The sequence below is a fragment of the Lutjanus erythropterus genome, chromosome 18 (assembly GCF_056507025.1).
Source record: "Lutjanus erythropterus isolate fLutEry1 chromosome 18, fLutEry1.hap2, whole genome shotgun sequence".
NCBI classification, from domain to species: domain Eukaryota; kingdom Metazoa; phylum Chordata; class Actinopteri; order Lutjaniformes; family Lutjanidae; genus Lutjanus; species Lutjanus erythropterus.
This window is the reverse complement of record NC_139334.1, coordinates 7,360,789-7,382,346: the sequence shown is the minus strand read 5'-3', so window position 1 is coordinate 7,382,346 and position 21,558 is coordinate 7,360,789. Positions and strand designations below refer to the sequence as shown.

Genomic DNA, 21,558 nt, shown 5'->3' with positions numbered 1-21,558 from the left:
TGTAACTGGATTTAGCAAAAGTCGGAGTGGGGCTTTAAGACCAGATGCTTAATGACAGCTGCAAACTTTTTGGAAATCTTTGACATAACGAGTTATATAACACTGCACTCATTGACATGATGTATTAATATCTGATGCAAATTACAGATGAATTACTGATAATTGGATAAATGTGCGTGCATCCGGTATTTACCACGCTGTAACAAAATAAAAGAGATTTACGGCTTGCTCAACCATCTAAAGGAGCACTTGTTTTCATGTAATTGGTAGATCATACTGGCCGATTAGCACAATTACACAGGATACAAAGTTCCATTCAGTTCAGCTGAGGCACTTTCATTTAAACTGGAATCTAGTTATCAGCATAATGACTACATACCAGCGTACTGTACATAAACCTCTGAGAAGGTACGCATGCATACAGTATGTACTATAAATACCAAAGTAATGATCCTTCTACTATTAATTCTAAACAGTTGAGACCCAATAAAGTACATTATTAATCCAATCAAAATATCAAAATATCCCTTTAGTGCAGAGATTCTCATTCTTTTCTCAACCCCTTGAATAGTTGTAATATTTTCTTACACTCCTACATAGTTATGTGAAAGAACAACCCAAGATAAATGTGTTACAGACATAAATTAGAAATTAGATGTGTATTAAAAATGTTTGCTCCATGGCACCATGTGTTAAAAAATATAATAATAGAAAATACGAAATAGGTCTAATAAAACATAAAATGTCACATTCATGTCTGGGACTTGAATATGACAGGCCTATAAAAATGCTTGTGGATGATAAAAGTCTAATCAGAAATAAAGTCAGGCAATAATAAAGTCTTTTGTAAAAATGAATAAATATTTTTTTAAATCATATTATTTTAAATGAATGAATCTGGCACCCCCTGGCAGAGTGTCAAAGACCTCCGGGGGTCCCTGGACCCCTGTTTGAGAACCACTGCTCTAAAGCACCCACAGACGGTCTTAGTCATGAAAAGATTCTTTAAATGACACTTGTTCTTACTGTGGAGGGCAGGTCGCAGCATTTGTCTCGGCTGATCCAGCTCAAGCTGCAGATAATATCGAACATCTGGAGCTGGAACTGCACAACAGAAGAAGAGGAAAAAGATGGAGGGGTGTTACAAATGGCTCCAATTCGTGATGAAAATCCACACTGTTCAAAACACGACAACAATGAGCCCCACAGAGAAATAGAAAAATGCGGGCTTTCACCCCTCCAGCAGAGACTGGGAGCAGTTAAAAATTAATTGTGCATCTACGCACAAGAGGTTTTGGATATTGATTCTCTGGAAAGTTGTGAGATGTTCTTCCAAATGTTTCCAGGCCTTTGCTTCATTTTTAACGCAAAAGCTTTCTTTTTCACTTACTGTTGCAGACTGCCTCCTTCCGCCTCCAGACTTGACCATCTTGCCAAGCACTTCGTAGCCGTCCAGCGTGATGTTGTTGGCCTCCTTGATGGGCTTCTCTGCCACCTCTTGGCAGTCCACGTTGAGCTTGACTTTCTCTGGGGAGATGGTGATGTGGAGCTGCAGGGGATGAAGAGAGGGCACAATTGAACAAAACAATCTTGTCTTCCCGATACGTCACGGCAGCCAACTTTGTTGCAACACAATTACTTGGCATAGAGTACTAAGAAATCTGGAGCTTTTGAGCTTTTGAAAAGCTGGGTTTGGCATTCATTTCTATTTGGAAGTGGCATGATTGCCCTTTTAAAGAGAAGGGAAATTCTTTAAAAAAGTGTAACCAGAAGGATTGGAGCAACCTCATTGAACCTTTCTAACCATGTTGTCTGAAGCTTAAAGGAGCTGATACTGTAATCCACATAATTGCTATATTCAGGGAATTGTTTAGTCTTTGCAGAAGATGTTAATTATAGATTCTGATATTACCCCAGTGTGGTTACTGATTTGGCATGAGACTAATGTTTGATGCGTCTACAGATGAATGGACTGCAAAAAAAAAGGAAATATACAACAGTTGGCATTAACATGCAGCTTTAAAGCTGTGGTCCTCGATTGTATAACAACAAAAAAATGACAAAGTGCCAGATTTTGAAGTTTCCTGTCCATGCTACCCTGCTCCACATCTTGAAACAATATCATTTGCGGTGTGCCATCAAAAGTCCTACACTTTCCATACTTTCCCCTCACAGTTGCAAATTTTCCCCTGCTCGACAGTCAGACAAGCGTTCTTTATGTCAGGAAAAGCAAGCTACCATTTCTCTCTACAAAGCCGTACCAACCACAGGCCAGGCCGCAGTTCTTGGCAACCAATCACAAAATTACAGTTGACTTCCTTGGCAACAGAACAAACTATCTGGTGGACCGCAAAGAGAGAGGGGTGTCGTTTATCCCAGGATCCTGGCGTGGATATATTATACCATGATGCTCCTGAGGGCTTACCAAAACAGCTTTGGATGATATACTGGGATGGCAAATAATGAGCATGTATATATTACCTCACTGACCAATAAGTAAACACAATAAAAACACTGGAAAATAAGGCCTCAGAATGACTAGCTTTCTAGTGACCACTGCTCCCTCAGTTGATGGTATCTTCTGCTAAGTGATCTGCAGCGAAGTGTTGACAGAGGAACAGTTTTCATTCATCAATTGTTAACACAGAAGGTTTCACTGTGCTTCGCTGTCAGCACTCTACAGTCGGAGTCCATATGGTGAGATTTCAGGCAGACACCGTCTCCAACACAATACACTCAACATATTTCCCTGATTTCTATCGGGTTAGATTTTATTGTTCTTGGCTCTGTCCTGACTGTTTCATCGTTTTTTTTTTTTTTTATCCTGTCATTGATTTCATGCATGCACTAATACGCAGGTGTGAGTCTTTGCTATCAAAATGCATTCAAGATTAAGTTTGCTTTTATAGACAATAAAGGGAAATCCATATCCAGTATAGATCTCCATTAGATTGGTCATGCAAACAGAGCTTTGACTGATCATGAAATCCCCAGTTGGCTTGATCATTTTCATTGTATCATTCAAGCGTGGAAGCTCCCATGTCAGATCTGGCAGTTGTGAGCAGACGAGGCACTGTGATTTATTTGGGAAGAGAAGTTAATATATAATTTCCTGTATTTCTAGTGTGGTTTTTAGGGTCAGTAAGTCTACTTGTCCAGAACACAGAAAGAGGATGTCTTTAAGTCTGAAAGAAAGTTATCAGAAATGAAGAGCACAATGAGTGCAGTCAGTGGACAATTTGACAAAAAAAGAAACTCCCTCTCTGCCTTAATTAGCGTGTGCATATATTGGCACAACCTTCCCAACAAAGTCCCTGAAAGGAAAGTTTGAAGGACTGAGTTCAAGACTTCTTAAAAAAAACAATACGTTTTGTGTGTTTTAGTACAGTGCACTGCTACTACAGCCACTGACACGCTCGAATTTTTACCTATGTAAGGCTGAATACATGACAAGTCACGACAACTCATGGAAAATGTCTTCTTCACATCAGTTAACGGGAAAGTTCCCTCTGCTGACTCCCACCAGTCGAGTGTGGGAGGGGATTCCCTGGTGGGCTAGTGAGTGGCTAGCATCTGCTCAAGTCATCTCTGAGAGCTTTCCCACATGTTCAACTAGCGGTAGACCACGACCTCTTCAGCCTGAGTTACTCTTTATTAACTAGCCCGAGGAGAGGAGCCAAATCTGCAAGCACTCTCTGACCCAGCACTGTGACACACACAGCGCATGTAACACTCGACAAAAAGACAAACTGCAGCTGAAATGAGAAAACGCTCGTTGGGTAGATGGGGATTTATGATGCTTTTGACACAAATTCTTAATGAAAGGAACTACTAGAACGCATTGCACAAATTTAAGTTGTGGCATAAAAAAGTTGTTCTTTCATAAGTTGCAGCATGGGCTTTGGGAACATTTGATGTGCATTTTTCACCTTTGCTGATTTTATAGACTAAAGAATTAATCAATCACTTGACAAAATAATCAGAGATTTATTGCTAATAAAAATGAGTCTTTGACAAAACCCTTAATAGTTTTCATTGGTTTATAATCACCTGAAAATAAGAATTGTTGTGTTTTGGTTCCATGGAAGCCATAATGTTTCTAGTAGAGCTGAAATGATTAATCGATTAGTTGTCATCTATAAAATGATCCAATTATTTAACTATTAATTGATTTGATTCGATTTATTTTAGAAAAAAAAAAGTCAAAATTCTCTGATTCCAGCTTCTTAAACGGGGATATTTTCTTGTTTCTTTCATCCTCTATGACTGTGAACTAAATATCTGTGGGACAGAAGAAGTTTATAGACCAAACAACTAATCAATTAATTGAGAAAATAATTGACAGATTAATCAGCAAATAAAATAACTGTTAGCTGCAGCTCTAGTTTCTACAGTAGCCCAGAACAGACAAGCGAAACACAGCCTTTAGCATTTTTCATGAGTTTCAGTGCATCAAAATCTTACACACTCGTCCTTTAAAGCTCAAAATGTGATTTTATTGGATTTTGTTTTGTTTATCTTCACAACAAGACAATAAGCCCAACTTCCATTTGTAACAACTCTCATGGTCACTTTCTGCACACATGCTGAGGTCACTCTTTAACAGCCACGGACAAAGTGTTGGGAAACCACTGACAACATGTAAACAGACACCACCACAGCAGTCAGCTGCACTTACTCAGCAGACCAGTAAATAAGCAGCTAGGTAGACCGCTGCAGACTTGCCAGCTCACGGAACAACAACTACTGCACCACAAACTGGCCACCTAATGTACAGTGAGACTACAGTCTCCATCATGGCGACGGACAGAGAGAACACGCACACACACATGCACACACAGATCAGGCCGCCGTCCAACTAAACCAGCAGTGATGTCATTTACATCCAGTACTGACCCGACATTTTCCAGGGTCCTATTCATTCATGCAGTTACCCTACAATTAGTTGTGTAGATGCTAAATGGTCAAACTGAAAAGCCATTTACAAAACGCTCTGATCTGGGGGCCAATATATCATTGTCATCAGTTCCTAAGTTCAATAGACGGAACTGTAATATCAGGATGTGGGTGAACTTTGATTTTGGATAAGATTAGGGTATATTTAAAATTAGATTATCTTAGAATAAGTTGGGGGGGCTGTGTATTAAGTAAGGGGCAAACTGTCCTTGGGAACAAATTTGAATTCAATTGGACATGACTTTGAGTACATTGGAACCAGTCGTTTTTTCCCCTCTGTGATGAATCTTAAGTCATTCCAGGTCAGTCTGAGAATATACTGCTGCTCATTGTTCTGGTCTCTACACCCTACTGTGGTGGAACACAACAGAGGATGTTTTATGCTCGCTGCTGTTTTGAATTGGACTTCAAGGCATTTGATATCTCTTTTTACCTCCCTTACTGCGGCCTCAAGAGACTTGCACATCATTATGACACAAATGCTGTTTATCACAGCTGTAAGATTGGCATGTGGGCTTAATGTAGTGGTTAACCCACTTAAGAGAAACAAAGACTATGGAAAACAATAACACCACTGTGGGTGATTATTTCAAGTTACATGAGAGGGTCTGACAGATTGTTTAAAGAGTAGCTGATGATAATGAATCTTTCAGTAAGTGCGACTCTGAGAGAGTTCAATATTATTTTCATGCATGAACGACAGGGCGTGTGTTGGCGTGGATCACTTTCAGAGTTAAGAAAATCCATCATTTAGTCAACTGGGAACATCTGGATTCAGCCTTTTGCTTGCAAAGCTTACGTTTTTCCCACTAAAAGCAAGGTAAGGGAAGTCCAGCAAATGATGCTATTGAAATCTATTATAAAAAATGTAGGATCCAATCCCAAGAAGTATTGCCATTAACTGTGATATTAAAAAAAATATATAATGGTAATATTGTTAGTCTCAACCTCACAATACTCATGTGGTGAAAATTTGATATTGTTACAGCCCCAGTCTGCTAAAAGTTACAAACTGATATTTGGGTGAATATTCCACATAAGTTTTATTTGACTTATCTGCAGCCTGCAGCCACTGATCATGCTATTTTAATTGTTAGACTACTGAACTGGGTTGGTATCTCTGGTACTGCACTTAAATCATTCTGCTGACAGACGTCTCTTCCTCCTCTCCTGTCTTGTGTGGAGTCCCTCAATCCTTGGACCTATTCTGTTTTTATCGCATATGTTACCTCTAGGCCATCTGCTTAACTCCACCACTTGCTATTGTTATACCAGCAACACACAGCTTTACTTCTCCGTTAAACCTGATCCCTAGTATGAAGATTGACCCATACTTGAAACTAAAAGTCAAGATATCTTGGCCTCAATTGCAGACAAATAAAAATCAATCCGCTCCCCTGACTGGTGTTGCAGTTAGGAGCAGACTGGTTTGGAATTCATTTAACAACTACCAGGACAGTCTCCCATCTTGATGTGGTCAGACCTCCATGGATAACTATAACAGTTTGCACGTTATGATGGGTCACTGAGGTATCAGAATTTCCCCCCAACCTCTCTTTAAACATGTTTATAGCCCCCATGACTCATTTATTAAATCAGCTGCCCATGGTCTAAAAAAACAAAACTTAATGTCAAGTCATCAAAAAGGCCACTTTGACAGCTGACCGACACTCTAAGACAGATAGCAGGTAATGTGACACTGGCTGTTCGGTAGTTCAGCCAACTTAAGTGAAGCATAAAAGTCACACAAAGACATATGAAAATATTTAAAAACAGTATGCGTAAGGAGGTAAACAGAATGAAAACAATACTCTGTATGGAAAATGAATTTAAAAGGATAATCAACCCATAGGTTACCACAAAAGCCAAACTTTAATAATATCACTATGTGGTGCATACAGTATAAGAATCATGCACTGTATTTACCTTGTGGAAGCTGCCATGGAAAACCCGTTTCACTTGCTCCTCATTAAACACGGCTCTCTGGATCTCTCCTCGGGTGTCCTTGTTGTAGAAAGCGATTGTTTTGCTGGAAGCTGAAGAGAGAAGAACCTTTGATGAATCCCTGACAGCGTGTTACAATGCGATGGCACGCAAGGCACAGACAGGACTATAGAGAACACATGGTGGTAAGGACAAAGAGGAAGCTAGGAGGGACTGGGTCTATGCCAGTAATTATTTGCATGCATTCACCACGTGTGTCAGCACACATTTGTAAAAAGATACTTATTTAAAAAGTGAAGACTTTTTATGAGAGAATAAATAAGTCAGATTGAAGTCTTCCTCTGCCCCTCTATGTGTGACAAAGAACTGTGGCTGTCTTTAAATTACATAAGAGAGAGGACAAAAGTTGTTTTTAATAGAGTGTACAGCTGTGTGTATGCTGGGTCAGCTACAGCAGCTTCCCCCTCCAGCTGAGAGCCAAAACAGGATGGGGGGCTTACGGTTGACGGTGATCCCGACCTCGGGGTTGTTGTTTTTGTCGGCAATCTGCCAGATATCAAAAGGTTCAGAGGGTGTGTCGGGCAGCAGGCGGAAGAGCAGGATGATGGTGTAAGATGGGGGAAGACCTTCCGGATGGATCTCCCTGTTAGTGTTAAAAACATACATTGATGAGTCGGAACTGTGCCCTCATTACACCACCAGTCAGACTGTTAGAAATGAATACGGAGACCATTAAATCTTGCTGAAATTACACAACATCCCGTCTGTCATAGAGGCTGCAGAACCTGTAAACAATTGCCAGTTGTCCCACCGCCTTGCAGAAATTGCCCACATGTTGAAATTATTTTCTGTCCTCTCTTTCTGCAGTTCAGAGTGTTTCCAGCCAACGGCTGTGCCCACGCACACAAAATACACATCATTATAAACATATTAACAAAGTATGCTGAGGAGGGTTGGATACTTCAGTGGTTCCGAAATTGCCTAACACCATTTAAACAAGGCCCAATAAAGAGACAGAGCTCTTGACCCAGGGGTGATGGTTGTTTCCCAATATGACATAGGTGGGAGGAGGTCATGGTCCAGGGACTCTATAAATAAAGTGTTTATTTTATTCCCGCGAACACCTCATATTCTACAAGCTGCAACAACAAATAAGGCTGTAGGTGTAGTCACAAAACAATCTGCATTGAGTTCTGCTCAGGTGTGGAAAAAAAAGATATACATTTAAAGCCACGCAATACCCAGGTTTGAATGTGGAGCCTCTCTCCTTTTTCAGCTGTTGGTAACTATTTGCTCTTGCTGTGTTAGCCATCCATTATTAACATCTGCTCCTTCTAAAAGATTATTAATGATTTCTTATGACTCACAAACGGACTGTTACTCATTAGGTGATCATTCAGCATTAATTTAAACTAATGAATGTTGAACTGGCAAAGATTCATCATTTTCATAGGAAGACACCACGGCTACAGCGTTGATGTCAGAGTATTTCAGCTTATTTTCTGATGACATATGGTCATTTTATGATTTATTAGAGTAAATACATGACAGATTTCTCTTTTAAGGTTTGCTGTATATATTTTTCTATTTGTTTATTGCTGATATTGTGTGAGGTTTTTCATGGGTGGCTTGTGTGTGACTTCACCTGTTCACACCAATTGTATGACTGTTTCTTTGTCCATACTGATCATGTGACTACTTTTCAACCTGTATAACAAACATCCCTAAGGCGACCAGCCCAATGAAACCTTAATGGCTGAAATACATCTGTTAAAACTGCTACTATGATTAAACAGCCATGAGCTAATAAAGGCTTTTTAAATCGCTTCCCTCTTGAGTGCCTCAGATTTCATCAACAAGGCCTTGGGCTTGTTGCCAAAGGTCAGTGGGGAAAGCCTGCTGACTGCAGAGGCTATTGAACATCATTATGAGTAATGACTGTGGGCTGGGCAGGATTATAGTGCACAAGAGATAGGCCAATAAGCTGGGAATGTACACATAGTGAAACTCACACTCCCTCTGTCTGATACACCAAAAATACTAATTAGGCTCTGCTCTTACTTGGTGGGCTGATTGAGGAAGGCATCCTTGTGCAGCCTGTAGGCGATGTAGCTGTTGAAGGAGCCAGGCTCCATGGACACGCCGTTCATGCCGGCAAATGTCCGGTCTGTGATGTTGAAAGCCTCCAGCATCCTGAAGCCTGGAAGAGATAAAAACAGGAGCCGTGTTGAGAGCATGGAAACAGAAATAGAGGAACAGCGTAGCATAACATCATTTTAATGCCAACAAGCTTACCAGGTGTTGTGAATCCATTGATGTAGATCAGAGGGCAAGCTGAAACAGGACAAGGAGTTTTAGAGGGTTGGAAAAACAGATTAAGTTTTAAAGAAAGTTTACAGATTTCCTGTCAGCAGATTACTTGAAATGTGCGGTAATGGGGGTTACATCTGCAGGTGCACTAATCAACCACAACAGTAATTACAAAATCAAAGTCAGGGAAGTGATTTGCAGAAACACTTAACTATAATTTTGTTTTAATTATATATTAATGCCTGACTTACTGGAAGTGGCTGTTTCACAGATGAAGGTGATCAGGTTGTCCTGGATCTTGGCGAAAGCATCATAGTCATCCACCACAAATACATGTCTCTCACTGGGCTTGCTGCCGATAAGTCTCAACTCTGTCATATCCACATCAGCCACTCCTACGACAAACACACTGTAGCCTGTGGGGGCAAAACGCACACACAAAATAAAAGACAAAGACCATTGTTAAGCATCCAATAACCACAACCGGTTTCATAACTGTACAGATTATTACAATAGCCCCACACTTTGGCTCTGATGAAGCAAATCAGAGTTTAGGAACAACCAGCAAATTTGGATAATACTGAACAGCTTTTTTGCAAACAGTAGCCATTGTAAACGCTGATCAAAAATGACACTTGACAATGATTATGAGAAAAGTCACACAGCAGTTATTCAGCTATTTAGACCCACCCTCCTAGATTAGTCTCTGTAAAAAGGGAGACTGTTGTGGATGAAAGGGTTAAACACAGGACTCTTATTTTCAGTCACAGTTTGGTTGGGCTTAGGCAACAAAACTACTTGGTTAAGGAAAAGATTGTGCTTTGTCTCTGCTATGCGGGAGTAAATAGCCAATGTGGCTATTTACACCCAGCGTGCAAATAGAATTGTTGGCTGGGGACACCTGGGTGCTTGTCTCTACCATGCTAGTCTATAAAATCCCCCCCAGTGTTAACAGGCACGCTGGCTATTCCACCCTGGGTGCAAATAGCATCTTCCTTTTTAAAGTTATTATCATTCAACCAAGTAAATCCTGTTGAGATCAACACCCTCTCTGTCAAGGGAAACCTGGCCTAGACAGCAGCATAGACCAGGTTACAGACAACAACAATAACCACAATAACATCAAAATATAATAATATAATGCCACACATACCAGAATGCTGCAGTTTTTCTGCGCTCTTCTTCACGTCATCCTGGGAACGTCCATCAGTGACCACCACCAGCACCTTCGGGACGTTCCTCCTCATGCCACTGTCTGAGGTGAAGACCTTCTCATAGACGTGCTTCAGAGCAACGCCTGCACGAATGAGAGAAGACAGAGGACGTCAAATGTGACGAATCTATCCTCCCCAGAACAATTTGTTAAGATGCCAGGACTAAGATTGTTTTCAGTGGTGTACCTGTCTTGGTGTTGCCTCCTCTGTAGCGCACAGTCTGCAGAGCTGATATCACCACGCCCTTGTCATGGTACGTGTTCAGCTTGAACTCGGTCTTGGCGTCATCACTGTACTGCACAAATGAAACCTGTTCAAAGAGCACAAATATAAAATATAATTAAACAAATGTAGAAAAAGAAAAGATACTCAAAGCATCGCATAGGGTTTGTCTTAAGAAAATGATAAATATTAAAGACAGGTTTATGCTGACCTGCATGCCATTGGGGCTGATGACATCAAAGGCTCCAGTCATGCTGGTGACAAACTGGATGACCTTGTTGAAGCTCTCATCTCCAATACTCCAGGAACCGTCAATGAGGAACACCAGATCTGCCTTGGCACCTTTGCACACTGTGGAGCAAATACAACGATGTTAATGTAAAGTCAATGATTATTTTAGGACACAAGTGTCAGAGCTTTCCTCACCATCGAGCGCAGGGGGCACTGTTGCTGGAGCAGGGGGTGTGGGAGGCTCGGTTGGCCTCTCCGTGGGTTTGACCACTGACAGACAAAACAGAAACACATGCATCGAATTGAAAGTGATGTACTACATTGTGACTGGTGGGGGCATATTTGTGTAACAAAAGAAATTGGAAGGTTCAGCAAACTGGCAAAGAGGATGTCATCTTACATGTCCTCTCCTTTACGCTGACTCCAGGTCCCTCCAGGTTGGGTGTTTGGGCGTACACTGTGGCATTGTAGAGAGTATCAGGGGTCAGGCCATCAAAGCAGTAACTACTCTCTGAGCCTCTGACGGTGATCTCCTGAGCTCCACTCTTGGAGGCTAGAAGAGAAGAGATACGGGTTAGACGGATTCAGGATGCAGTAATCTGAAGGCTCAACAGTCAGGATTGCCCGATTGCCCAGGGAAAGTAAATGTCATGTCGGGCTGGTAACTCTAGCAACTCAAAATAACTTTTTTTTCCAGAGTTGATGATGTAAGTATAGGAGTGAATCATCTCGCTTCCTTCTCATCTCTGTTGGGAGCTGCATAAGTAGCACACTAGAACATGACGGTGAGTAAAGACAAAGTTTATAAGCTGAAATGCAAGCAAGCATTTCAATTATCCTGAAGGATATGTGTGAAAGTGCAAGTCTGAGAGCAAGGCAGACAGAATTGAGTCGTTTTTCAAAGGCCTGTAAAATATCCGGTGAAACATCACTGGAGGGCCATAACAAGGGCTGACTGCATCTTGCTTGCATACAGTCTTTGTTGAAATAATGCCTTTTTTTATACTTTTATATTTCTATATGTTTCTATTTTTATGTCTTATGTATTAACTGTTCTCTTTTTTATTAATTTTTCTAACGTTCTTTTAAACTTTTTTCTAATGCCATCGTTTCATTGTGCTGGTGTTTTGCAGCAGTACAATGACAATAGAGATTCTTTGTATTATTTCTTTGTATTATTATTTCCTTTATGTATTTGTATATTGTTTGTTATTTATCTTTCTACTGTCTTCTATACAGTTTTCTAATCACAGGGAGTGCCAAAGTAATGTTGTTGCACTGGTATCTTGCAACAGTGCATTAAAAAAAATAATCTTGAATTCTTGCATGACAGCTAAAAGGGCTGCCAACAACCACTCCACCAGGGCTTTGCCAGTGCTTGTATGAAATATGAACACAAGTAATCACAAAACTGTTTACCACAGCTTATCATGCTTTATAAAACACTAGTTACACTAATTACTTTGTTGTTAGTTGATAACTATTGACAAGTAAAACAATTTGTACAGGGACAGGTTAAAAACTGGCTTTGGGCCGGTTGGGCAAGAAAATATTAACATTGAACTCTGGGTCTAATTTAACACAGTCTGTAGAGTGAGCAATTGAGTAAAGCACTTACTGTCAAAAGGATTGACTTTGAGTCTGTAGGAGGTGGCTGCTCTGTGAGGGGCCCATCGGATGCAGAAGGAGTCATAGCCAACATTGTAGGTGGTCAGGTCTGTCACATTCAGGTACACTAAAGGGGAGCATTATTGTTAGAACACCTTCTTCTTTCAAAACAATGGATTGGCAGCTAAAACTAGAAACAACCAATTAATTTTGTGCACATAAACCTGTCAGCCAACCAACCAATTGCATCATTAACTTACATGTGGTGCCTTGTCCAATCAGAGGTTCACTGAAGCCTGTGTTGTACTGTGCCAACACCTTCAGGTCATAGGTGGTTCCAGGTTTTAGGTTATGCAGTTGGTGGGAGGTCACATCTCCAACAAGCACCTCCAAAGACTCATCAGAGCCTGAAAGAAAATGTTATAAATGTTACTTGATGAGATATACTATTAAAGCAAAGAGTAATTAACACAGTTTTATCCCCATAACAACATGTCCATACCCTCAGGCTGGTAGATAAGCTTGTATCCGTTAACCCTGGAGGGAGCGGGGTCCCAGGACACCCTGAAGCGGGTGTACCACTCATCGGAAACACGGAGGTTCCTGGGGCCGAGCATGCCCACTGTTGGAAACAAGACGGGACAGAACAGTCAACACAAGCTTTGGCTCATTGCAATAAGATGGAATTCCAGTGAATTCATTGTTGGTGAGCTGTCAGCAGGGTAATTTCTTCATTCTAGCATTTAATGGCTTTTGAGTTATGAGTGAGGTATCACAGATGTAATCAAGAGGAAGATAAATTCTACCACATCAGAGAAAACTGAAAATGAAATTAAGTCGCCTCAAGGAGAGGAGTGGCATTATGTTAAGTAATAGGTTTCCTTTTGTTTGGGAGACAAAATTAGGCAAGACATGGGCCAACGCTGCAAGCTTGAGATCTCCCTCACTGGAGTATAGCCAGTTCATAATTCTCTGGCAAGGGCTCTTGGTGCTTTTGGCCCTCGACAAAAGTCAAGAATTCTACTTATTCCACGTTTGCTACAGCGATTCATGATCCTAATCAATGGATCAGTCTATTCAGATTTTCTGCTGCAGATTCCTTGCACACCCGATTGCATGTGAGTGCAGATATCTGTGATTATGCTTAGTTTCATGTCCTTAAATGATCTCTCCATCAGTTAAAAAAGCCACGCGTAGGTTGCGCAGGTTTAATAGTTCATACCTGTGCGTCCATCTCCTTCCAGTTCTCCTCCTGGTCCATCAGCATAGATGGCAGTCACTTTGATATTATAGGGAGTGTCTGGATCCAGATTCTGCAGGATCACACTGTTTCTGTTTCCTGGTACTGTAGTCTACAGGACATAAGGCATATCATATAAATAAAAGGGTTAATAAAGTACAACAACAAATTAAGAGTATACTGAGAATAACTTGTGTTAATCTCAGACAAACAAAGTTGAATTGTCTGAAAAACTGGATAAGTGTCACTTTATCATCCCTGTCTACTGTCTAAATCAGTGAGGAAAGGTAATTTATTAACCAGAAACAACATTGGAATTATGTAGATTATAAACATGCTTACATATTCCTCGATGGGGTCTCCTGTGGTCTGGGCATAGGTGATGCGGTATTGCATGACAGGACCCTCAGCATGTTCCCAGGTCACAGAGAGAGTGCTGGTGGTGGGGTCATATACACGCATGTTCCTTGGACCACTACGGGGCACTGAGCAGAAGAGAAGAAAGTGTTTGTTTGTGCTGTGCAATCCAAACATCTCTATGTAATGGGGCTAACTGCTGATTTTGAAATACCTATAAAACATCTACACATGCCACATAGGGTTATTAGACTGTTTTTTTCCATTCAAGGATGTTTTTTAAACACAATGGCCCAGGTTCTTACAAGTCTTTCCAGGTTCACTGATGGCAGGTCCTTCGCCGTCACTATACAGGGCGACAACTCCAACATTGTAGTCTGTGTCTGGGAGCAGCTGCTGCAGCAGGGCCGTGGTGGTGGTCCCTGGTACCAAAATCTAGGAAGAGGCACGGAGCATGTCAGGAAACAAAGCATGGACCACCAGACTTAAGAACAGTTTCTTCCCCTGGGCCATATGCACAATAAACTAGAAACAGCCACTGAAGGATTCCTCAAGTGCAATATGATAAATGTATGTCCATATCTGTGTCTTAGTCATTCAGGTCATGGGATTCCCTAGGAGCTATTGAAGGCAAGCAGACTTTTTGCTTTTTGAGGTTCTTGAAGACACGTCACCTCTCATCCAAGGTTGTCTTTTAGTATTGCAGACATCAGGAGTAGTGGTTCTAATTTTGTATTCTCTATACCAATAATAAAGGATTTTTATATTCTATTCAACACTTTTGAAGAGTCTCAGTGCAGCTTGTGGAGACTTAAGTCCCAAACTGATCAGTAAATTGATCAATAAAATAATAATTTTAAAAAAAGATTATATTAAATGTGTTTTAAATGTGTATATTCTAAAAATAACCTGTGTGCATAGACAAGATACAGATCCCCCACCCAACACACACACCAACAAAGACCTCTCACCTTTCAACTGACAACTGCTTGTGTTGTAAACTTACTTTAGCGCAGCCTTTCACTCAACAGCCGCTCGCTGTCAGGACTAAGTGAAAGGTAGAGCCAAAACACCCTTTGATGTTTGACAGCCAGCACCACTGTTTGACCTGATCTGACAGTGACGACAGCTGATTACATAGGGGCCAGTTAGTTAGAAAACCTCTGTGAGAGAGTGAGGACGGGGTACGGATGAACCCTTGTGAAGGTGCTTTCAGTGAAAGTGGAGAAACTGTGTAGTGAAGAGGGTTGTGTGAGAGTGTTAGACCAACAAATTGACTGACTAACTAATAAATGTTATTTTATTTCAGTTTAAATCAATAGACTAGGATTTGTGCAGCCGGTCTCTGCTTACTTTTAATTCTGGACTCAGTCATTTTCTATTCATAGCTGTGCTCGACTCTGATTGTAAGTACTCTTAGATTTAACTAATCTTTGTTGGTGCAACCCAGTTTTAATGACATGTTTAATTTGACAACAATGTCCCATTGTCTGCTTTAGTTCTGTTTCAATTGCATCACTCACAGTCAGCTCCCATCTCTCCTGGTCAGAAATTTACAGGGGTCCTTGAGAGTGTCAGGATAAAAATAATATCACAGACGACACCGGCTAAACTGGTAATTCGTGCAACAAATCTCCAGCTGGTGTTAAATTTGATGGAGCTGGGCTGAAAAAGGCCACATTGCCGCTGACGCACATCATTGGATCTGGCCATGGAAAAGGCCTGAGCCTGCCACAAATCTGTGAACAAATCGGGATCAAGGCAGAGAGCACTTCTCTCTATCAGTTAACTGGAGTATGCGTCACTCTTCAAACACCATGTTATTAGAGTTCCAGTGGAGAAACTGTTCTTAATGGCGCAGTCTTTCTGGCAGATGCTGGAGAGAGCTAACGGTACAACGATGTCAATTAACACTTCAAAAAGTGCTTGTGGAATCTTTAAGCAACCCAGAAAGCCTTTACACGTGAAGATGTGGGCACACTGGTGCCAGATGCCACATCTCGTGTTGAGAACAGGAGATTTTTTAATGAGTTAATTATCACAGTTGAGGTTGAGCAGTTTGTCAGGAACAGAATTCAGCTGCACACATGCCTGCATATGAACGCACTCACACGGACCATTTGGTGAACAGACTAATGTTTTCTTTTCATAGTTAAGGATGTTTAATTCCTGATGGCATATGGTATACTGTAAATGCTGGTCGAATATTTTAATTGGTTGTTCCTTCAAACACGTGCTGACACCTCCACCCAGTCCTCGTCTTTTACTTAAGAAACCCACAGAGTGTGTGTCTGTGTGTCTACACTGTATGATTTAAAGGCTTCAGCAATAAATTGGTTACCATTGGGCTGTGCCAAAACAATAATAAAGTATGGCAACTCTTTCTATGGTGCCCATGTCTACAAAGCATTATAGGAACATACTTATAATGTGTTACACTGTGCAAATAGCAATTTCGAAATATAGTTAAAAGCACTTAAAATATTCATAATGCCTGATAACAATATTCATAACATATTATGACGAAGCGTATTAAAAACATACTTAAAAGGCTTTTTATGGTGCTAATAGCAATGTATAATTCTAATCATAAGAACTTCTAAATATTCATAATGCTTTATAACAATTATCAAAACACATTATAATGACTTATAGGGTCCAGTATCACAATACTTCATCAATAAGTTGCAGAGACACTGTGATATTTTGCCATTTCATTTAAAACACCCAACAACCACTTAGAGTGACTAATAAACACATTATAATGTATTATAACAGTGATTACAACTATGAGGAATATAACACACTATAATTATTAAGTACTATTATACTTGAACTTGTAAGTCACTATAAAATGCATAGTATAATGCATTATGATTATGCTCTTAATGCATTATATGCATGGGTGTCATAATTTGTTATGATCATTATTATAACGCATATTAACATTTATGAGTTCTTAACTATACATCTATACTATACTACACTTCTAACAATAATTATACATTCCTATATGCACAGTATAACATGTTATAAGTATGTTTATAATGCATTATGGACATATCCTTCTTCCCACACAGTGGATGGAAACTCACCGACTCAGAGGGCCTGGCACCAGTCAGAGGAGCATAGACCACCCGGTACTGCTGGACCGGGCCTGTGGCAGGCTCCCAGCGAACATTCAGAGTGTTGGTAGTTGGGTTGAAAACCTGGATGTTCCTGACGGGGCTGCGCTCCACTGCCAAGCCAGGAATGTCGGGTGGTGACAGGGTGGTTAGAGGCAGAGACAGAGATAAGCAAGCGAAAGGTGAGGGTGAGGGTCAGGGTGAAGCAAAGCCAGAAGAGGGCAAAAAGAGTGATGAGAGGACGGTTTGACAAAGATGAAACAGCGATGACAGAGTGAGGTTAAAAGGCCAGCAAGTCAAGTGGTTTGTACAGATTGAGAAGATGGATGGAGAGATAAAGCAGATGAGACAAAACACAGAGTGTTTAGGTCAGGTACTTTAAGAACTCTAAGTACTATTGGTGGGGGGTAGACAGAGGTCAGTAAAAACATCAATTACACAAGAACAACGCTCATAATATTGCACACAAATGCAGGTAGCACATTCCTATTCATATGAGTGTTTCAGTAAGTTTGACCACATGTGGTTTACCTTGAACATACAAAATGTAAGTCTGTCTCACTTTAAAGCAATAACAAAGGAAGTAGTTTGATGGCATGTGAAGCAGCACGGGATCATGGGGATTGTTGTTTTTACTTTTAAACGAGCACCATAGCTGATGAAAATCTACCTGACATGACTAAGAATTGTTGTTCAGGGACAGGGTTATATTAAAGTTTTATTCATGTTCATTTTAGTCACTAGCTAGCAAGGGCTAACAGGAAACAAATTAATTAAATAATTTATCTGCATTTGAACATCACTGGAAACAATTAGGATCATGTAAGCACACAACTTTAAAAACTAAACTAAACATTTTAATGCAGAAATGTTACATATTATAGCTTTAACTCCTAACTCATCGTAATATCATCCTCTCTTTGTGTCATTTGAACATAACATGGTTTAGACTAGTTTTGTTTACAGCCCGAAGAGTCTAACGACCACATGAGAACCTTTCAGTAAAATGTGAACAATGCTGCCGACTAACCAACAGAGACAAGTTTAAGACATTTTTTAACAATAGCGCTATCAACAGGACTCTTCCTGTCGGTGCCCTAAAGGTTAATGAAAAGGATATACAAGGCGTATGTGCAGCCCTGTGTGAAGCTTGCCTTCTAAAAAAGACCAAGGCAGATGTTTAGAGGCTTTGTGCCGCTCCCCATTATAACCCAATAAATGCAAGGGAAAAACACAGTGGGCAGAACACAGTGAGTGAGCTTCCGTACTCTTAAAGTTTCACAGACCAAAGCCGGTCGCTTAGAAAGCTGCTTTGAATTTTAAGGTGCAATTAACAGTCAGTGACGAGCAAAGGTAGCTCAAACGCTGAGATTAGAACCTTCCTTATTTGAAGTACTGCAGGTTGAATGGAGTTGACAATATATTCTACAAAAGCTAGCAGTAAAAAGCTTTGTAGCAGTACGATCGGATATGCTGTACATACTATATAAGAATTTGGTTAACATGTCTAGGAAAAAGCCACAGAACATGGAGGAACATTGGTCCAGAAGGGAAAATGGGGGGGTAACAGTAGCATGCATGGAGCATGACCTTAGCCAAGTGAGTTGAGAGCCATAAAACATATAATGCTCTCCATTCATTTCTAACCCCACTTCTGTTTCTTTTTCCCCAAGGAGAGGCCAATTACTCAACATATCCCCTCCCCCATTCCCCAGCCCCACCATTATCCTGACCACTACCCTTCATTCCAGCCTATAAATGGACAATATTACGGTAAAGAGAGAGGAGACACCATTATAATGCTGCCAACGGGGAGGAATTCCTTCCTACGCAATCACCCCACAAAATGCTGACTCATTCCCAGCAGAGATTGGTGGTTTGAAGTTGTGGGAGAAACTGGAAAATCTCAGTTCTTTGACAGAGTTTGAACTAAGCTGACTGAGCTTAACATTGTCATTTTACGCTATGTTTCATGTTACATTTTTCCATGTTAGGTGTGAATTAAGTGTGCATTAACTCACCTCTTGAGAATCAAATGGCATGTGATTGGTGTGGTTTGGCTTACAGTGTTTGAAAAAGATTTGGATGATGATCCAGATCAGTTATTGAAGTTTCCTGACATACTGTTACAGCAGGCCAACAACTGAGGCCAGTGAGTTCACTCTGGACGGACATGAATGGATTCCTGACCACGGAGAAGAATCTGCATTCTCAGAGGTCCTTTTCTCAACCTGCATGGGCTTTTCTAAACCCTGAGAGATGTCTTTTAAGGATGTCACTACTGCTCCCACCTTACATCACCATTGTAACTTGTGACCTACACTACCGATTTTACAGGCATGCAGTGCTTACATGTTTTTCCATTCTCAGACATGCGTTGACCCTCTCCAACGGAGTAGATAGGAACCACAGTCACAGTGTAGACAGTATCTGACTGCAGGTTCTTCAGGACAGTGTTGTAGGTGCTGCCTGATACCTGGACCTGGAGAGAAGTGTAACAAGACATACATCAGGTTGTGTTCTGGCCCAATTGTGATTACAAAGAGTGGAACATTTTACTCAGCGTGGTCTAATGTTCTAGTAACGTTTCCCAGTTTACCATTTCTTCCTCTCCTCCAGCTGCAGGGACATAGTAGATCCTGTATTGACGCACGTTGCCCTCAGCAGCCTCCCACAGGACATTCAAAGTGCTGGTAGTGGGATCAGTGACTCGCAGGTTCCTAACACCACCCAAAGGCTCTGGGGTAACATAAAGATATATATACTCAATGTCTATAAGCTCTAATGCAGCAAGAGAATTTGCATCAGTGCACCACCATACCAACTGAATACATTCACTATAGGTTCTTCTGATATCGCTTATCATTTGGGAGCACCCTCTGAACAACTTACTGGTCTTTCCAACGCCGTTCAGCTCCTGACTGACTCCTCTGGCGTAGACCGCCACCACGGTGATGGCGTACTCAGTGTCAGGGGTCAGCTTGGGAAGCAGGACAGTAGTCTTCTTCCCTCCAACCTGGGTCTGTTTTGGAAAGAATAAATGTTAGCTTTCATGCCTAATATCCTGTTCAAAATATAATAGTTTATTAGTTCAACTGTTTATAGTAAAACAGCGTTCCTACACATTTTCTATTTCAAAATTCCAGACTTCTTGGTATATTTTTCAGACCATAAGTGAGTACGAATAGCTTTTTGGTCTTAATAAAGTTCAATAATTTAATTTCTTTCAAGCTGATCATGGATGTTTGGATTTGGTACAGTTAAAAGACACTCAGGGTGGAGCTGTTTTTTGCATGTTGGAACGTGTGTAAGAGTGAGCATGCAGTTGTACACCACACTTCTTGCTTTGCTTTCTATGACGTCAAGCTTGCTCTGACCCGTAGACACACAGTGGTAAATATTTTTACTTCACTGGCTGCTCCAAATGCCATGAAAAACACTCCGCATGCATGATCAACCTGGAAATTGCTAAAATCAAATTCCGTATTTTTCCACACTGTGTAGGAACCCTGGTAAAAGTCAGCTAGGCAATTCATTCTCTTAGAAAGCATTTTCTATGAAATACATCTGTCTTGCTAAAAACTTTTAACAGCCTTTAGCAGCTGTAATTTACACTAAGCGGAAAGATATTTGATCTGTTTCTATGATGGGATAAATAGTTTAACAACTCTCCAGGGGGGGCTTAAATTGATAACCTTGTGGAAAGAATTCTATGTGAAAGCTACGAGACTGTCAACATTTCAGAGGAGGAATGTTTTGACTGTTTTTGGACATGGTTAGTACAAAGCATACCGGCCAAGATAAATCTGTGCACTGATGACTCAAACAGTCGGATGTCTTGTCCTATCAGTCATGACTGGTGATGAATTTACTTCATTACTTTTGGCTGAAGCTATAAGGAGTGGGGACACTCAGTAATTCCAAACGAGCTGGGAGAGTGTGTTTGCATGTGATAATGTGTGCACCTGTGCTTCTACATCCGCTGTAACCCTCTATGGATTTCTTTAATCTCTAAACCACCATTTTATCACTTGGCACTGCAGTAGCTTTTCTTGTACACACGTGCAAAATGTGTGTCAGACATTTCCGAAAACAGACTTGTTGTTCCCAGACGAAATAATGCAAAACTCCCAGGGCTGGTTATACTTGTTGAAATCCTGACAGTGAACCAAGACAACTTGGCTGATGCTAGCTTCCAGTTTTCCATCAGCCTTTCAGTGTGATATCACCCAGGCAATCAGCACAAATAAATTTCATGAAGTACTAAAGAGGAAAATATTCCATCTTGTTTTTAAAAGGGAAACTAGTGGTCAGTCAGTAAAAGCCTTAACACCAACTGAGCTGAAGTGGA

At 40.8% G+C, this 21,558-nt stretch overlaps 1 protein-coding gene across 1 annotated transcript in view; it reads right to left on the bottom strand.

Annotated features, from left to right (window-relative positions):
• col12a1a (collagen, type XII, alpha 1a) overlaps nt 1-21,558 on the bottom strand; it is a 71,778-nt gene that overhangs the window by 12,733 nt on the left and 37,487 nt on the right. The window contains exons 32-53 of the mRNA XM_084742958.1: nt 20,100-20,229; nt 19,807-19,946; nt 19,560-19,689; nt 17,178-17,320; nt 14,388-14,517; nt 14,068-14,210; nt 13,708-13,837; nt 12,988-13,107; nt 12,746-12,892; nt 12,496-12,612; nt 11,278-11,430; nt 11,073-11,147; nt 10,858-10,997; nt 10,611-10,734; nt 10,364-10,507; nt 9,462-9,626; nt 9,196-9,234; nt 8,962-9,100; nt 7,401-7,543; nt 6,883-6,992; nt 1,391-1,549; nt 1,027-1,104 (exon numbers count right to left, since the gene is read on the bottom strand). Coding sequence (XP_084599084.1) covers nt 1,027-1,104; nt 1,391-1,549; nt 6,883-6,992; nt 7,401-7,543; nt 8,962-9,100; nt 9,196-9,234; nt 9,462-9,626; nt 10,364-10,507; nt 10,611-10,734; nt 10,858-10,997; nt 11,073-11,147; nt 11,278-11,430; nt 12,496-12,612; nt 12,746-12,892; nt 12,988-13,107; nt 13,708-13,837; nt 14,068-14,210; nt 14,388-14,517; nt 17,178-17,320; nt 19,560-19,689; nt 19,807-19,946; nt 20,100-20,229 — 2,799 coding nt within the window. The remainder of the gene's footprint in view (nt 1-1,026; nt 1,105-1,390; nt 1,550-6,882; nt 6,993-7,400; nt 7,544-8,961; nt 9,101-9,195; nt 9,235-9,461; nt 9,627-10,363; nt 10,508-10,610; nt 10,735-10,857; nt 10,998-11,072; nt 11,148-11,277; nt 11,431-12,495; nt 12,613-12,745; nt 12,893-12,987; nt 13,108-13,707; nt 13,838-14,067; nt 14,211-14,387; nt 14,518-17,177; nt 17,321-19,559; nt 19,690-19,806; nt 19,947-20,099; nt 20,230-21,558) is intronic.